This window comes from Acipenser ruthenus, chromosome 30 (genome assembly GCF_902713425.1).
Source record: "Acipenser ruthenus chromosome 30, fAciRut3.2 maternal haplotype, whole genome shotgun sequence".
NCBI classification, from domain to species: Eukaryota; Metazoa; Chordata; class Actinopteri; order Acipenseriformes; family Acipenseridae; genus Acipenser; species Acipenser ruthenus.
This window is the reverse complement of record NC_081218.1, coordinates 3497113-3515646: the sequence shown is the minus strand read 5'-3', so window position 1 is coordinate 3515646 and position 18534 is coordinate 3497113. Positions and strand designations below refer to the sequence as shown.

The following is an 18534-nucleotide window of genomic DNA, read 5'->3' as shown; positions in this document are numbered from 1 at the left end:
TAGTAAATATTTCATTTTTTCATGTCTGTTGTAGGTGGACATTTCCATGTATAAACCCTTGTCGTTTGCATTTGCACTTATCTAAATAAGGCCGATAAAGTCTAGTTTGACCGTAGTTCCCTGTCCTCCTAAAAAGAGTAAAACAGTTTATTGTAAAAAGAGAGAAACTAGAAACAAAACAATGTAAGAGATTTCACCTACACAGATGTTTTATTTCCAGTTCAGAAAATAAAGAATTAAAAATGGGCAAGCATTGTACTTGACCATGAACTTGGTAACCCCAATCTATTACATGGAAGGAGATTACTATGCCACCCAGTCTCTCCCTTGCTATTAGTTTTCAAATATTTCCATTTAGTAGCTGGCTGGCTGCCTGGGCCTTTGCCATGGAAACAACAGAAACAGTAAACACTGAAAGACAGTGAGAGGCATTGAGAATTGACACTACTGCACCTTCAATTGAGAGCTCCCACTTACACACCGTGGCTTCTATTCATGAATCGTTAACTCATGGCTTTTTTAAAGATGTTTTTTGTTTTTTTTAATGAAGTTTGGTATTCATAAAACATGTCCTTTTTTTAAGAAAGAGATTATTCTTCAGTTTCAACATGCTCTCTACATTTTGAGAAGGTTTGCAAACAATGTTATTATTATTATTATTTGTTTATTTAGCAGACGCCTTTATCCAAGGCGACTTACAGAGACTCGGGTGTGTGAACTATGCATCAGCTGCAGAGTCACTTACAATTACGTCTCACCCGAAAGACGGAGCACAAGGAGGTTAAGTGACTTGCTCAGGGTCACACAATGAGTCAGTGGCTGAGCCGGGATTTGAACCGGGGACCTCCTGGTTACAAGCCCTTTTCTTTAACCACTGGACCACACAGCCTCCTACTATGTTGAAATAGTTTTGTGAATAGGGTCTGCTGTCCTGCACGCTCTGTAATGTGATGGGATGGGAGCTTTTTTTCTGGAATATAAAACATTTTAACACAGTTTTTTTTAGCAAAGTTGTCTGCCCAGAATCAAAAAACAACAATACTGTGTCGGCCAGTGATCTTTCACTTCACAGCAGAAAAACAAAATTAAGGGGCTCCCGAGTGGTGCATCTGGTAAAGGCACTCCGAGTGGAGTGCAGGATGCACCCTATACCCTGGAGGTCGCCGGTTCGAGTCCAGGTTATTCTATTTCCGACCGTAGACGGGAGCTCCCAGGGGGCGGCACACAATTGGCTGAGTGCCGCCCGGGGGACGAGGGCTTAGGTCGGCCAGGGTGTCCTCGGCTCACCGCGCACCAGCGACCCCTGTAGTCTGGGCCGGGTGCCTGCGGGCTTGCCTGTAAGCTGCCTAGAGCTGCGTTGTCCTCCGACGCTGTTGCTCTTGGGTGGCTGCACGGTGAGTCTGCAGTGTGAAAAAAAGCAATCGGCTGACGGCACACGCTTCGGAGGACAGCGTGTGTTCGTCTTCGCCGCTCCCGAGTCAGCGCAGGGGTGGTAGCGGTGAGCTGAACCTAAAAATAATTTGATATGCCAAATTGGAAGAAAATAATAAATGCAGATTTACTAGATTTAAAAAAGAAAAACGAAACGATATTTCTGGAATGATATCAATATTGCCCTAACCCCATTCTAGAAAACACAATAATTGGGTGCTTGTCGACAGCTGTACCATTTATTCTCTGGGAAAAGCAACATCATTTATAGTTTTGAAGATAATGTATTGTCATAATCCAGCATGCACCGGTGTTTTCGATCAGAAATGTTCATCATTTTTCAATGAGTATAAGCTGCTCCATTAAGGAAGAAAGCTGTATTTCTATATGTACAGTTGTTTATATATACAATTGATCCTGTTTCTTCTTGTAAGCACTTTGGATGGGCAAACCAAGGACTGCCCATAGAAAGCTGAGCAGTTCTGTCACCCAAAGTCATCAAAAGACACTGTGTTAACTGTACATATTAACTTATTATAAATCAAGTTTCTTTTTTTTTTAAACACTACATTGTAAATTCTGTTATTCATGCCGTCAGAATTGTTTTCAGTCGGTGGTTTTCCTGTGCACGGGAGAACACCAAGTGAGATGAACTGGAATGTTCTGAAATACGGTGTTTTGATTGGCGGAGAGCGACCTCTTGATTTTGAAATAAAAATTGCAGGCATTTATTTTTTGAGTAGGATAAAAAGAAAATGAGCCTGTTCAAAAGGAAAATCGTGTTTATTTAGTGTGTGTCTCAATTTGGCATTAACTCATTTGAGTGTCGATTTTCATGTATGATTTCAGTTCAAGTGGTGAGCTTTACAATGCCATTGTTTCTTTCACCTCTCATGGGTTGTATTGCTATAGCCCTTCTATCAGTATATTGGCACCACATTATGTTTAAAAAAACATGAAAAAACCCATCTGTTCCAGCTTAATGGATGAGAATTTATATGTAATTGCTGTAACTCTCTCCTTTCCTCCAATCACAGCGGAGCCCTTGGCACGACACGTGAAGCAGTTGCGACTCCAGAGGGAAGACTTTGAGATCCTCAAGGTGATTGGCCGTGGAAACTTCAGCGAGGTGAGGGGAGGGGCCAGGGGGCGGGCCTCAGTGTGGAAAGTGGGTTGGGTTCAGGATTATTATTATTATTATTATTATTATTATTTATTTCTTCGCAGACGCCCTTATCCAGGGCGACTTACAATTGTTACAAGATATCACATTATACATTATTTCACATTATACAGATATCACATTATTTTTACATACAATTACCCATTTATACAGTTGGGTTTTTACTGGAGCAATCTAGGTAAAGTACCTTGCTCAAGGGTACAACAGCAGTGTCCACCACTGGGGATTGAACCCACAATCCTCCGGTCAAGAGTCCAGAGCCCTAACCACTACTCCACACTGCTGTCCTTAATAAATGGTGAAACACATTATTCTGAGGAAAGTGACTCTTCAGGTATTGCTGGCTGGTATCCCAGTACCAACATTGTGTGTGTGTGTGTGTGTGTGTGTGTGTGTGTCCTCTTAAAGCTGTTTTATAGCTTGTTGATAGCAGTTTGTTCAACACACTGCTTCAAATTGAAACTGTTCACAGCTGATCTGATTGGTGATCTTGAACACAGCCCTGGGTTTAATGAGGGTGATGCAACTTCATCAGCAGACTGAAAGAGAGAGAGCACAGGGGGATGATTCAAATAATCTAAACGGTGGCGGACCCCATCATCATTTCAATATTTAAATAAGAACAGACCTGGAATTGCACTTGCTTTTTAAATACCAGAATAGGCTTACATTGACAGTAAAGGATGGTGGTGTTCAAAGTTCCCTTCTTCAGACAATGGCATTGCTTAGACGGCAGCCTCAAATGTATCTTTTGTCATTTGCATTCTTAGTGTTTCTGGGTTCTGTTGCATCAATACCGAGTTGTTCTCCACCTTTCAAAGCAAGTTCACCTTAGAAGTATAATGATAAGTAAAATCCATTTTTAGTACTGAGGCTTATTAATGCATTAAAAGGGAACTGCTTTTGTTGAACCTCCATCTACAGAAACACGTTAGCCGGCTTACCTAGACTGAAGGAACGTTCGGTTGCATTATGAGATAATAACTGACTCTGTGGATTCATTCCCTGCAGAATATCTCAGTCCTTGTCTGGTTCTTCTCAGGTTGCCATAGCGAAGATGAGATGCACGGAGCGGGTGTACGCAATGAAGATTATGAATAAATGGGACATGGTGAAGCGTGGAGAGGTACTGCACAGATCCCAACGTTTCAATTAACAGCTATCTTATTATTTATTCTGCATGACTTTTTTTGCTAGCCTCTTGATTTGTTAAAACCAGGTGTGACAGGTGTGAGTGGTGTGGTGAACAAAGTGAAGGTCCAAACAGTATTATACTCCCAAAAACGTCTGTGTTTTATTAAAGAAACAGAAAAGGACCGCCCCTCTACCAGCGATGGTATCTGGGGGGAACACGGCTGGCTTGCAGGTCACAAACAAAAACAACAATAGCAGCAGGTAATCCCCAATCCACAGTCCCGTGCACGAAAGTGTGCTCTCCAGTCAGCGTGGTGCAGGTGAGGGCTGGTGTTGTGCAGTCAGGGTAGTGCTCAGTTGTTTGGGCTGGCTCCGTGGCTGCAGCCCCTGGCTCCCTACTCCTCCTCTACAAAACAAACAAACACTCCGTCCGCAGGTTATGTTCTCAGCGCAAGGGGGTGTACTGACGTAGCTGCTTCCCCTTTGTACCCACAAACTCCTCCCTGCAATCAACCCGTCGTCATGGTTTCTCCAATAGAGGGCCGTCCCGCAGCTGATTGCAAGTCCTTCAGGGTACGTGCAAATATGCGCTCCCCCTAATATGGTCACCTTCCGGTTTCCACCTACCGTCAAGGTGGTCCATCTAGGAGGCATCATACCACCGTCCTTACACAGCGCCCTTTCAGGTCAGGAGGGAGATTTACAACATTGATCCTTTTCTCTTTTTATCACACCAAAGAAGTCAGTCTCTTCTTAATTGCAGCAGCATTTCAGTTCTCTTTTGTGAGCGTACAAAGAATCTGTCTGTTCGAAACATTCATTTGAAGGAGTATGCATGTTTGCACACCCTGACGCCCTGCTCTCTCCTAGTTTTAGCACTCATTACTGATGGGATAGTTTATTGCACACCCTGACACCCCAGCTCTCTCCTACAGATTGCCCGCTTCCAGGAGGAGAGGGAGGTGATGGTCAGGGGTGATCGGCGCTGGATAACTGAGCTCCACTACGCCTTCCAAGATGACAATAACCTGGTGAGTCGATCCTCTCTCCAGCAGTGGCAGCTCATCTCAGTCTAGTCAACTGGAGTTCACCCCATCATGCAGCGGTTAACACCCTAGCATTGAGGTGGTGGCCCCTCTGAGTCAAATGGATCAATACAAGCAGTTACATAACTGGTTAAAACATAGGAAGCAGAGAGTAAGAGGGGTAACTTCTAGTTGGGGCCATGTACTAAGTGCGGTGCCACAGAGATCAGTACAGGACCCTTACTCTTTCTACTTTAATGATCTAGTTCAGAAGATAATTGGCAAGCTTGCAGAATTTGCAGAGAACACACAACTGGAGGGAGTGGCTGACACGTTTTCACCGACCCCAGAAATCCAATCGGATTGAGACCTTGGTATTCTAATAAACTCAGCTCTGTCAACAACTAGACAGTGTAGGGAAGCAATGAAAAAGGCAAACCGAATGCTTGAGTATAGAGTCAGAAGTGTAGTGTAAAAATCCAATTAGGTTGACGTTGTTTAATGTACTGGTGAGACCGCACTTTCAAGTCTCTCAACAGACACTGCCAGGTCTGCAGGACAGATAAGGTGCTACCGATGTAGGATACAATAGTTCCCAGCCATACAAAAGTTCTCAGGTCGACTTCCGGTTGTCGCATTTTTTATTAAATTAAATTAAACAATGTATTTTAATCCATTATCATCTGTACGTATGATGTGTATACACATATTATCTTTGTTTTGATGTGTTAAATGACAGTGGTAAAGGTTCTTTGGTCGTTTTTAACATTTTCGAGCACGCACATCGTCCCAGGCCAAGCTTCCTGGTGCCTGTTAATGATGTAATTGTCACATTAACGGTAAACTCACATTAACAACGCTCATATTATATCTAGATTATTTTTGGACAGTTACCTTAAGTACTTCTGAGCCTTTCCCTATGAGTCAAAGCATAAGTATTTAAAAGAATGGAAATATTATATTTGGCAGCCTTGGCCCACTTTATATTTTTGGCTGCAAAACCGCTGCCAAAAACAGACAACATATAAAACAAACTGCAATTCACATTTTGTTTAACTGATATGGAATTTCTGTTCTGGATCTACTCCAGATATGTTTTACTTGGCATGCCTGAACCTGGAAATGGATTATCAGAAGTACAAGTACCAGCTTACTGCTGTAGGACTGTGGGCATCTCGGGTAATATTATTAAAACACCATTGGGAATCCTTGAGGAGCCCAGCTGGTAAAGGCATGATCGGGGGTCCAGGGTGAGTCTTACAGTCAAGGTAGGGCATCTCATCTGTCTTTGCTGGGGATTCCATAGGCAACCTAGCTCTGGTGTTACCACAGGTTAGGGAGGCAAAGCAGGGACTCACCTCATCGCACTACAGTGCCCCCTGCTGGCCGGGCGTCTGGTGAACTCAAGCGACCAACTCTTAACATCTCCAAGGCTCCTTCTAGTCTTCTCAGCCTTTGTTTTGGTACCACTCTGGTATTCCTGTGGGCAACCATTACAGCATCAGCCACTTTCGTCTAGAGTTTTACATGGTAAAAAAAAACTAATAAGAAACAGATTCAAGTAGGAAAATATTTTCGTTGAATGGCTTCATCAGTGTACCGTCATTTTCAGATAGACAAAACTATCTCTGATGCATTCCATGCACTTGTTGTAATTCCTGTGATGCGTTTGTTGTACTACATGCTCTTATGGATAACGAGCACTGCATTCCTCTGCATGCTTTACATTAATACAATTATTACATTATACTGACCATGTTGTTATTGCATTTGAAACAGAGTAAAATGTCATCAATATATTTGGAAAGGGCTAATACAACGCTCTGGTAACTAGTAGCAGCTGGTGAAAAAATTCAGTTTAGCACCCCCTAAGCAAAAGGGGGTGCTAACAAAGACTGTCGATTTAACTAAATTGAACTAAAAAAAACGGTCAAAAAGACTGTAAATTAAATAGTCAAGGAAAAGGAGGGGGTGGTACAGAGCACACCATTAAGAGCCCACTGGTCGACAATCTAACTTACTGTATGACACTTTTTATTTTTCTTAAATAGGCCTGTCATGTCACAACTATCAGTCCCAGCAAGTTTGTAACTAAACACACCCCAAAAAAATAAAGAACCGCCATCAGTCTTCTAGTGTCCCACAATCCACTGCAGAAGGGTAAACTGATCCAAAGAAATGTCTTTGACTAAAATAAACAGGACCATCTGCTTGTAAAACATCAGCAATGGGCTCAGCAATGTGTTAAATTCAGTAATAAAAAAAAAAACTGAGATCATTCTAGAAATGGCCAGTTTGTTTCACTGCTAGATACTTATTGACTTTTGCAATGCAAGTATATTTTTATAATGATTGTTTTCGACAAGTCTTACATTGTTTTGTTACATTATGCATTTTATTTAGCTAACTTATCGCTGTAGACAAATTCTATACTGTGAATATATATTTTAGTTGATGCATTTTAATTCAGCATATCTTATATAAATCTTAAATCCTGTGAACGACATATTCCTAGTGTTACTACTCTAATGGGCAGGACATCAATTGTAAATAATATGGTATTATTAGCAAAAATAAAAAATGACAGGTAGGTTATTTAAACAGTTGTAAAAACACGTGGGGACGTGTAACGCTGTAATAGAACCTCTCTCAATCTCTCATGGAGCACCTCCAAATGTTTCCAGTGACTTTTGCTGTACATGCCAGAAATTAAAGCATACCATTTCTCTAAAAGCGCAAATAAATCATTAGCTTCGTGGAATGATTTGACTCCATTAAGGACTCATTTTAATCATTATCCAAGACTGTGAGCATGAAAAAAAGCCATCCTTTTCCAAACTCATCACTCATTACTGCAGCTCCAAGCCTTCATTCTTCATTTACAATCAGAACGTACAAACGAGATCGCAACATTTAATAAGCAACTAAACTTTATTAAAGCTAGAATGAAAAAGTATTTGATGCCGGACACACTTTATTACAATCGTTCTGCTTGACTGTATTGACATTAATAAAGAGGAGTCGCTTCTGCTTTTAAATGAAGAAGTAAGACTTACGATTTAAAAGCCCATTTAGTTGTTTCACAGAAAAAAAAAAAAAAAACATTATTATTATTAATTGTTTATTTAGCAGACGCCTTTATCCAAGGCGACTTACAGAGACTAGGGTGTGTGAACTATGCATCAGCTGCAGAGTCACTTACAACTACATCTCTCCCGAAAGACGGAGCACAAGGAGGTGAAGTGACTTGCTCAGGGTCACACAATGAGTTGGCTGAGGTGGGATTTGAACCGGGTACCTCCTGGTTACAAGCCCCTTTCTTTAACCACTGGACCACACAGCCTCCTATCATAAATCAGTTTTATTGTTCACACGTTTCTCAGTTGTGATTGAGAGAAACGAATGGCTGAACAGGTACCAATTGAATTCTTAAAGGACAGTAGAAAAGTCGGGGTGGAACAGTGAAAATCAGAAGATGCTATATTGGTAAAACATTTCTACCTTTTAAGCCTATTTATCAGTTATCAAGAGTTCTTGCAACATAATTGCAGGGTTTATGCCTCTTTGGATATAGTGGCTAGCAAGTTACAAAGTGTGTTCTTCTGCTGACAGAACTACCTTTGGGGAATATACACAAACTGGAGAGTCAGCAAAATGTATGTACCAGTCCCACAATTGCTTGCAAAATCATAAAACCTCTAAATCAATTTTAATTGTGGGGTATTGTCACAATACTACAGTAGCAGGTCTGATAGAGAACACAATAGCATATTTAAAAGGTAAGAAATGACATAGTATGACAAAGTATTTCTTTATGTGGGAGAGGAGACTTATTATATACCTGGGTCAGCAGAGCAAAGCTCTGAAACTGCGTGTGAAACTGTGTTTGGAGTGGACAGAAACTCCACGGCTCTGTCCTCACTGCCCTTGGGATGGCAATCTCCGTTTCCTGCCTTGTGGGGTAACAGCAGCCCAGGCAGGATATCTGGGACCTGAACTAAGCCTGATCTGTGACGGATGGTTGCACAGTGTAATCGCAGTCCTCATGTGGTGTCACTGACAGCAGTTACCTTGTCTAAACACAGTAATCTGCAGTAGCAAGAAGCTAGCTTGAGATTGGGTTTTCGTTTATTTAGCAGACGCCTTTATCCAAGGCGACTTACAGAGACTAGGGTGTGTGAACTGTGCATCAGCTGCAGAGTCACTTACAACTACGTCTCACCTGAAAGACGGAGCACAAGGAGGTGAAGTGACTTGCTCAGGGTCACACAATGAGTCAGTGGCTGAGGTGGGATTTGAACCGGGGACCTCCTGGTTACAAACCCTTTTCTTTAACCGCTGGACCACACAGTCCCCTACACTGTGTCAGATGTATATAACACATGTGCCGGATCTATGTTATATACAGTACAGTGTCTGAATGGCGTTAGAAGCCGCCTTTCAAGTAAGTAATGCAGTATGCATGGCAGCAATGACTTCTTCCAGATGCGTTGCGAAACCCCCAAACTAGATTTGGGAAGGGATCAGTGGGGATCAGAGGAGAAAAGATGGGAGTTTCTGAGCAGAACCGTAGCCTGTTAATTCAAGGAATCACTTAATTTCACTTACAGTGAACTTCAACACAGTGTCTTGTCAGTTGTGTGTGTTGTATTTTAGGCAGCCCTATTTCACCAGCAGTGACACAGCATAGTTACCAAGCAACTCTTGTTTTGTATAACAAACTGATTCCTCAAGAAGCATGAACTTAAAATGATATTTAATTAGAAAGTGAATTTAAAAAATGGGTTATGTAATGTGATTTAGAATCAGTTCATACAGTTGGCCCTGTTAATTATGATATAAAAGACCATAATTAATACCAACTTATTCTTGTTAGCCCAAAGGACGATGACAGTATTAATGTCTGAAACAGGATCAGCCGTTCTGCACAAATTCATTTATACTTGGATTTCCAAAAAGCGTTTGACAAAAGTGCTGCAGCTTTAATCCTTAAATTGAAGCAAGTGTTTGTATAACTGGTTAAAACACAGGAAGCAGACAGTGCTTGTTGGAGTCACATGTTATAAAGATAGGGTAGGAAACAGTACTTTACAGAGAGAGTGGTGAGGGTGTAGCATGGATTACATTGCCATGTTGTTGATCCTTTAAGACCTGGCTTGTCAAAGCTTTGAGATCAATAGCTACTAGGAACCCGAAAAGCTCTGACAGGTGGAGTGGGATCCTCTCAAAACTGTTCTTCTGTTCTGTGGTGCAGCTGGTAATCTCTGTATATTGTGTGTGTCTCTGCTCAGTACCTGGTGATGGACTATTACGTGGGAGGTGACCTGCTGACTCTGCTCAGTAAGTTTGGAGATCGGATCCCAGAGGAGATGTCCCAGTTCTATCTGGCAGAGATGGTGATGGCTATCGACTCCATACACAGGCTGGGCTACGTGCACAGGTAAAGGGCAGTGGACCAGGCCCTGCGATGAGATAAAAACTTTTCTTTGACCACTGGATCACGCAGCCTTTTACTCTTAAGAACAAATGGTGCTGGTGTTGAAAGGGAAATAGTTACACTCTTGTGTACCTGATGTACTTAGAATTTAGACATGATTGTGAGAGCTCTATTGAGGCTAATGTGTTTTAAAAAGTCACCAGGATGTAAGAAATGAAGCAGAAAATTATACAAAGTGAATCTAAAAAAGAAGAAGAATGCCTTAGAAGATATTGCTGATATTTCATACTGTACCAAAATTTGCCTTTTAGACAAAAACTGTTTGCATGCAGTGCACTGCTTAGAAATCAGCTAGCGAGAATGAATGCAGATTTTCAAATCATTACATCAGTCTTAGAGGGGATTTCTGTAGGGGTGGTTTGCAGATTGTGTGAGAAAAATCATCAGCACCCAAATGTAAAAAACAACCCTAGACAGAAACAAGCTTGGAGATTCAGAAGCGGTTCTTTGAACAGATAGTCGCTGGCTGTCCAGGTGCATGTAACTGGCAATCACAGGTGACACGACTGCTCTCTGCTCTTCAAGCTGTCTGACAGAATGATGTCACTTTTAATAATGTCACCCCAGGCGAGATAATGTCAGGACAGGTTCTGTGTGTTTCTGTGTGGGGTGTCCAATTACTGTCTCAATGAAGTAAAAATAACAGCGTGTCGCGTTTCCTTTCTGAGCTCATCCAGGAAAACATGCTGAGGATCCCGTTCCTTTAACCCTCGCCTGGCCAGGAGGAGAGGCCCTTGATAACAGCAAAGCAAAGTGTAATGAATGCATGCTAAAGCATATCCCGGATAGTTAAAACAAGCGTGGCAAACTGCGGTAACCTATGATAAATGCATAGTGTAAGCATGGAGAAATTGTAAAAGTATTGTACAAATGTGTACAATACTTCATGCAGTCTGGTTAAACCTGATCTATTTTTTCTCTCTCTTTTTTTAAATGTCTCTGTTTCTATTCAATGAAAGGTACTGTACTATTCAGTAAACTTTGCCTCTTTAGGAACTTGCTGGCCATCAGTATGGCTGTTGCATACTGGTACCTTGTCTGTAGATCACATGGAGTCTGCATACACCAAGCATACAATGAAAAGATACCATACCAGTTCATACATATTAGGGCGGTGGTATTAAGATCATTAGAAAAGATGGTCTGATTGTAGCTACTTTAGACCATTGGAGTGAATTTGAACTGCAATACTTTGCAATGAATTAGCGTCTCAGCCCATTGAGTTGAAAGGCATGGTTCTGGACGTGAACTGCAAACCATAGAGTTCAAAGACAAATGTTTTACCACTTAACTGAAGTGTAAGGGCTATAGTGGAGAGGTAAGTCCTTGATTTCCTTTTCATCTACTGCATGTCATTGTCTTTGAAGTATCTGCACATTCCTGCAAGGAAACAGAAGCTTTAAACAGGAAATACAGCTGAGAAATGGATTTGAAAGCTTTGTTAGTGCTCCTTTAAGTCTTCCTGTCTAGATTACTAGGGTCAGTTGCCAGGCATACTGAGACTGAATGCTCAACGCTGGAGTTCTTTCATGGAGTTGGTCTTGTTTCATGTTGTAGAGATATCAAGCCTGATAACATCCTGTTGGACGCACAGGGACATATCAGACTGGGAGACTTCGGCTCCTGTCTCAAACTCAGGGAAGACGGAATGGTGAGTGAGGAGGGAGTTTGAATTATTAATAATAATAATAATAATAATAATAATAATAATAATAATAATACTATTTTTTACATCTCACTTTCTGCTCCCATGATCCACATTCTCCTACAAGCTGATAAAACTCACTCTGCAAACGCAAACTGTCCACTTGTTTCATAATGTTTATAAAGCTGATAAGCAGAATCACAGCATGATTTGAGAAAGTGGACAATATGGCTCTCTGTAGCACACGTGAAGCTCATTTGGATCCATCTTGCATTCATCTGAATCCAAAGTCAGAATGACTGGGCGAATTGCACTGCTATAAATGACGCTGCGTTGCTAAGCAGAAAAGTGATTCTCAAAGTGAGCTGTTAAATATAGGATTAAATATCCTTTCTTTTCCATATATTATACTTGTTATATAAACAGAATACTCCATCAATGGTGATAGAGTGCTGAGTTTATATCAATCATAACTACAGTGTACTCATGAAGGAAATAACCCCACAGTACTCTGTTAATGTCCACAGTGTAGCCTCTATTTAAACCACACTGTGTCATGTATAAATCTAATACAAATCAGTGTTTCTGGCGTGCTGAATGGTGCACTGAATTAATGCACCATACTTTTAACTGTAGTGTTGCAATCTGTACAGTGTGTTTCATTAGCACCAAAAACGCATCATACTATTTAATTCTGCGTCATGCTGTATTACAATTTGAAGTACTGTAATAACACATGACTGATTATAAATCACAAAACAAAAATTGTACCCTTGAACTGCTATTAAACATTTAAAAAAAACCGTTGTTGTTGAACTATTCCTTGTGTTCTAAGAACAGGATGACATCAGAATAAGATGTATTTGAATTTTGACATATCCTGAAAGGTTCATTTCTCATACGAGGCTTATAACATATAGAAAAGCCAGAAGCTCAATTGTTAAAGGTGTGTAACGGTGAGGGGGGCGCTGTACCCCACAGATCCGTTCGTCGGTGGCAGTGGGGACCCCTGATTACCTCTCCCCCGAGATCCTGCACGCTGTTGAAGACAGCTCTTGCTGCTATGGGCCCGAGTGTGACTGGTGGTCCCTGGGGATCTGTGCGTTTGAGATGTTCTTCGGGCAGACCCCTTTCTACGCCGACTCCATCACTGAGACTTATGCCAAGATCATCAACTTCCAGGTACACACTCAGACTCAAGTGGTCACGTCTCAAAGACTAAGCCGGGTCATGCCAGCTGGGTACTTGAATTATAATGTGAGCTCATAAAAGGAGTTAAAGAACATTTACAAACCGAAGGTCTGTAAGGCGGTATTGTTTTTCACAGATGTCACAATTTTCAAGAAATATATCCATTGCCGGGTAATATGTAGTTCTCTGTGAAAACTCCCATTTCTGAAAGACTAGTGGAAATATACATATTTTTTATCACTTAAAAATAAATCCAGCAAACGTTTGCCTGATTGACGCACTCCCTGTTACACTGCATTCAGGAACCTGGCAGCCAGTTTAGTTTGCTTCCGGTTAATGATTGAACACACAATGCATAGAGCTGCGAGATTTCTTTAAAATGTCTTCAAACAAAAAGACACCAGCTGCATCAAAGATCAGAAATATTTCTGAAGATCACTCTGTCCGGTACAAGAAGAGGACATTCTACGTGTCTGTTGTTATTTTTACATTTATTTATGTTTTTATTTTGTTTGATAATTCACTGATGGTGAAAATAAAATGTCTTTAAAAGGTAGACAAAAATTACATTTACAATTACATAAATTTATATTCTACAATTTAGCGTTTACTGTTTTTCAGTAAGCATTTCAATATTTAGGAACATTTGTATAATAACTAGAGAAATGATCAATTTTGAATGTGACAACGCTATTTTCTTCTGCTTTAATAAATATTATGTTTAATTGTGAAATAGCTTGAAATACCTATTTTTAGACCATGAAACAAACACAGCCTTACTCCTCTGGTCCCTAGTAGCTGGCTGATCCCAAACTTTGTCAAGTTGGGTCTTAAAGAAAACAAATGATTCAGCAACAACACGGCTAGCCAGTCAAATATACATTATTTTGCCTTTCCATGTCTGTGTTATTGGTAAGCAAATATCACTGAGCACTTTTTCAGAAACAGAGGTGATTTTTCACCATTTATTTAAGCAAAGTTTATTTCATAGATAAATGCATGCCTATAGTTGTTTGTAATTGTTAGCACATTGTATGCGGTTTCTTTTCAGGAGCACTTTGAGTTCCCAAGGTCAGTTCCGGAGGTCTCTGAAGAAGCCCGGGATCTTATAGGTGGTCTGGTTTGTGGGAGGCAGCAGCGATTGGGGAGATGCGGGATTGAGGACTTCAAGGGGCACCCCTTCTTTGCGGGTATTAACTGGGAGAAGCTGCGGCACTGCCAGCCCCCCTTCCAGCCAGAGGTGATGAACTCCACCGACACCTCCAACTTCGACGTGGTGGACGACTGTCTCAGTGACGTGGTACGGTACCTCACACATGCTGTCTCAGTGACGTGGTACAGTACCTCACACATGCTGTCTCAGCGACGTGGTACGGCACCTCACACATGCTGTCTCAGTGACGTGGTACAGCACCTCACACATGCTCCCTCAGTGACGTGGTACGGTACCTCACACATGCTCCCTCAGTGACGTGGTACGGTACCTCACACATGCTCCCTCAGTGACGTGGTACAGCACCTCACACATGCTCCCTCAGTGACGTGGTACAGCACCTCACACATGCACCCTCAGTGACGTGGTACGGCACCTCACACATGCTCCCTCAGTGACGTGGTACAGCACCTCACACATGCTCCCTCAGTGACGTAGTACAGCACCTCACACATGCTCCCTCAGTGACGTGGTACGGCACCTCACACATGCTCCCTCAGTGACGTGGTACAGCACCTCACACATGCTCCCTCAGTGACGTGGTTCAGCACCTCACACATGCTCCCTCAGTGACGTGGTACGGTACCTCACACATGCTCCCTCAGTGACGTGGTTCAGCACCTCACACATGCTCCCTCAGTGACGTGGTACAGCACCTCACACATGCTCCCTCAGTGACGTGGTACGGTACCTCACACATGCTCCCTCAGTGACGTGGTACGGTACCTCACACATGCTCCCTCAGTGACGTGGTACGGCACCTCACAAATGCCCCCTCAGTGACGTGGTACGGCACCTCACACATGCTCCCTCAGTGACGTGGTACGGCACCTCACACATGCTCCCTCAGTGACGTGGTACAGCACCTCACACATGCTCCCTCAGTGACGTGGTACGGCACCTCACACATGCTCCCTCAGTGACGTGGTACAGCACCTCACACATGCTCCCTCAGTGACGTGGTACAGCACCTCACACATTCTCCCTCAGTGACGTGGTACGGCACCTCACACATGCTCCCTCAGTGACGTGGTACAGCACCTCACACATGCTCCCTCAGTGACGTGGTACAGCACCTCACACATGCTCCCTCAGTGACGTGGTACGGCACCTCACACATGCTCCCTCAGTGACGTGGTACAGCACCTCACACATGCTGTCTCAGTGACGTGGTACAGCACCTCACACATGCTCCCTCAGTGACGTGGTACAGCACCTCACACATGCTCCCTCAGTGACGTGGTTCAGCACCTCACACATGCTCCCTCAGTGACGTGGTACGGCACCTCACACATGCTCCCTCAGTGACGTGGTTCAGCACCTCACACATGCTCCCTCAGTGACGTGGTTCAGCACCTCACACATGCTCCCTCAGTGACGTGGTACGGCACCTCACACATGCTCCCTCAGTGACGTGGTACAGCACCTCACACATGCTCCCTCAGTGACGTGGTACAGCACCTCACACATGCTCCCTCAGTGACGTGGTTCAGTAGCTCAGCCGATTCATTGGCTACGATTGGTATTGATAGGTAATTGGGTGGCAACGATGAGGCAACATTCTAATTGAGCATTTCAAATTGGGTAGCAAAATGAGGTACAATAATTGATACAAAATTGATTTAAAGAAAAAAGTATTTTAATATTAAGTGCTGATACTACAGTAAAACCTCTGCAATCCAGCGTGTCTTGGAACGGGAACATTGTGCTGGATTAGGCAGTGTGCTGGATTACAGAGTTACTGTAAAAGATCTGGACCTAAAAAATGTAAAATGAAAAAACTATTTTGAATGACTTAAACATGTTATTACTGAACTTGCACAGTATCATAAAGACAAGAATGCCTCAGCAAACTTTAAACACAGCAATGCCTCAGCAAAATCTGTACCTGGTGTTATTATTATTATTTATTTCTTAGCAGACGCCCTTATCCAGGGCGACTTACAATTGTTACAAGATATCACATTATACAGTATTTCACATTATACAGATATCACATTTTACATACAATTACCCATTTATACAGTTGGGTTTTTTACTGGAGCAATCTAGGTAAAGTACTTTGCTCAAGGGTACAACAGCAGTGTCCCCCACTGGGGATTGAATCCACAACCCTCCGGTCAAGAGTCCAGAGCCCTAACCACTACTCCAAACTGCTGCCCTTGGGCCTGTTTTAACCATTCCCATAGAAGGATGTTCCCTTGTTCGTACTGTAGCTTTCAGGTGATTTGCTCTTGCTTTAAGTAGGCATATTTTCTTTTCAGAATGTTCTCAAACAGTTTGCCTTGCGATTTGGAATTTTTCACTTTGCTCTTCTTGTGTTTATTTAAGTTCAGATTTTTTGATAAACTCACATTTTCAGGGTTTACTGTGCATAAACAAAACAGCATGGTGTGCTCCAATAAAGGTTAAAAAAAGGGTAACACTTTATATTAAGGTGCTGCTTATTAATGTTTTATAAATATATAATAGATGCTTAATAACTATGTCATAGAGTATTAATAAAGCATTTTATTAATATTTTATAAATATATAATATATGCTTAATAACTATCTTAACGTGTTAATAAAGCATTATAGATGATTTATAACCATACAATAACCATGGACAGAATTATGTTTTTATAAAGGAGACAGTTTTTAGCCACCTATTGTACTTTGGGATGTTTAAACGTAATTCCATCTATGGCTAGTACATGGTTATAAACCATCTATAAAGCTTTATTAACATGTTAAGATAGTTATTAAGCATATATTATATATTTATAAAATATTAATAAGTTAATATAATGTGTGATCAAAAAAAGTATTACTGTTTTTTTTTTTTTTCTATTACACAACCAAAAAGGCTGCTACATTGAATATGTTGACAGAAAGGTACTGTGCATAATTTTATATCACAATATCACACAGAACTTGCTTCTGAGCCTGATAGTGTACACTACCATGTACTTGTAAGGTCCTTATTAAAGTCAAGGATTTAAGGAGGTAGTCACTGAGGAGATAGAGAAAACAGCCATGAGATTCAAATATTTATCAAAGGGCTTTAGATAAAGGCCAATACACTGGTGAGAGGAAGAGCCAACACAAAAAAGTGAAACCCTGATCTCTCACTAGGAAATAAAAATGTGAACTTAAGCCCTTTTCACAGTGGAGAGAAACCTTCGCGCAGGCCTGGCTGTTTGTTATTGCATCAGCTCACGAACAGCCGTCATGCATTTTATCTCGCTCAACCCGGGTCAAAGCGTGTCGACCCACATCGAGTCAACCCGGGTACGACCCAGGTACGTGGTTTCACACTACGCAGGATTGTGACCCGGGTAGCCAGAACCCAGGTCGGAGTGCCAGTGTGAAAGGAGCTTTAGCTTCTGATCTGGGCCCAGTTCTGAGACCCAATTCAGAGCCATATTTTCAAAAGCTTTTCCTCATTTCTTTATCTAACCCCTCAAAGTGCTTAGTTGAAATACAGTAAATGACTTTACTGTAGCTTTTTGGTTGCAGTTTTGTAAAATTAACCAGTGTTTTATCTCTTTCAAAAAGTAATAGTCTTTAAAAATAATAATTAAAGACCGCTTTTAAGATACGGCCCCACATTGAACAACAAGACTGAGGCGAGACTGGGCATCAAATTGTGGTTTCATATTCCATGCTGCTGAACGAATATGTTTGATCTCATTTTAGAGTCTAGCTTGCATTCATTCAAATGCTCCGACAGATTGACCGGGCAAATCGCCTTGTTCCAAAATACAACGCGTTGCTAAGCAGAAGTGGAACGTGTTCTAAAGTGATTTTCCAAAGTCAATTGTTTAATTTCAGAGTAAACATCCTTTCTTTTCCACATATTATGCTTGTTATATAAACAGAAAACTCTGTGTATGTCCATGGAGTTCTGTGGCTATTTCACTTAGGAGGCTAAACAACCCAGCGATTACCCAGTAATCCTCATACGTGAAATAAATGCAGTGCTCTATAAATGCTCATGGTGTGACCTGGGATGTAAGTTAGTTAGAACATAAGAACATATACAAACGAGAAGAAGCCATTCAGCCCATCTATGCTTGTGTGGGTCCTAGAAGCTGATTGATCTCAAAACTTTGTCAAGGAAGGATCCCTGTTTAAAATTCATCTTTTGTTTTGATCATTTGAAAAAAAAAGCTTACTGCTGCCATTTTTAGCTACAACAATGGCAACTGACTGGGATGAAGAAAGGGTATC

The 18534-nt window shown here is 41.6% G+C and overlaps 1 protein-coding gene across 1 annotated transcript in view; it reads left to right on the top strand.

Moving 5' to 3' along the window:
- The window catches only part of LOC117397352 (myotonin-protein kinase-like), a 48487-nt gene that overhangs the window by 10589 nt on the left and 19364 nt on the right, over positions 1-18534 (top strand). Inside the window, exons 2-8 of the mRNA XM_034911118.2 lie at positions 2469-2560; positions 3657-3740; positions 4684-4779; positions 10065-10213; positions 11828-11921; positions 12897-13097; positions 14158-14406. Of these exons, the coding sequence (XP_034767009.2) occupies positions 2469-2560; positions 3657-3740; positions 4684-4779; positions 10065-10213; positions 11828-11921; positions 12897-13097; positions 14158-14406 (965 nt within the window). The remainder of the gene's footprint in view (positions 1-2468; positions 2561-3656; positions 3741-4683; positions 4780-10064; positions 10214-11827; positions 11922-12896; positions 13098-14157; positions 14407-18534) is intronic.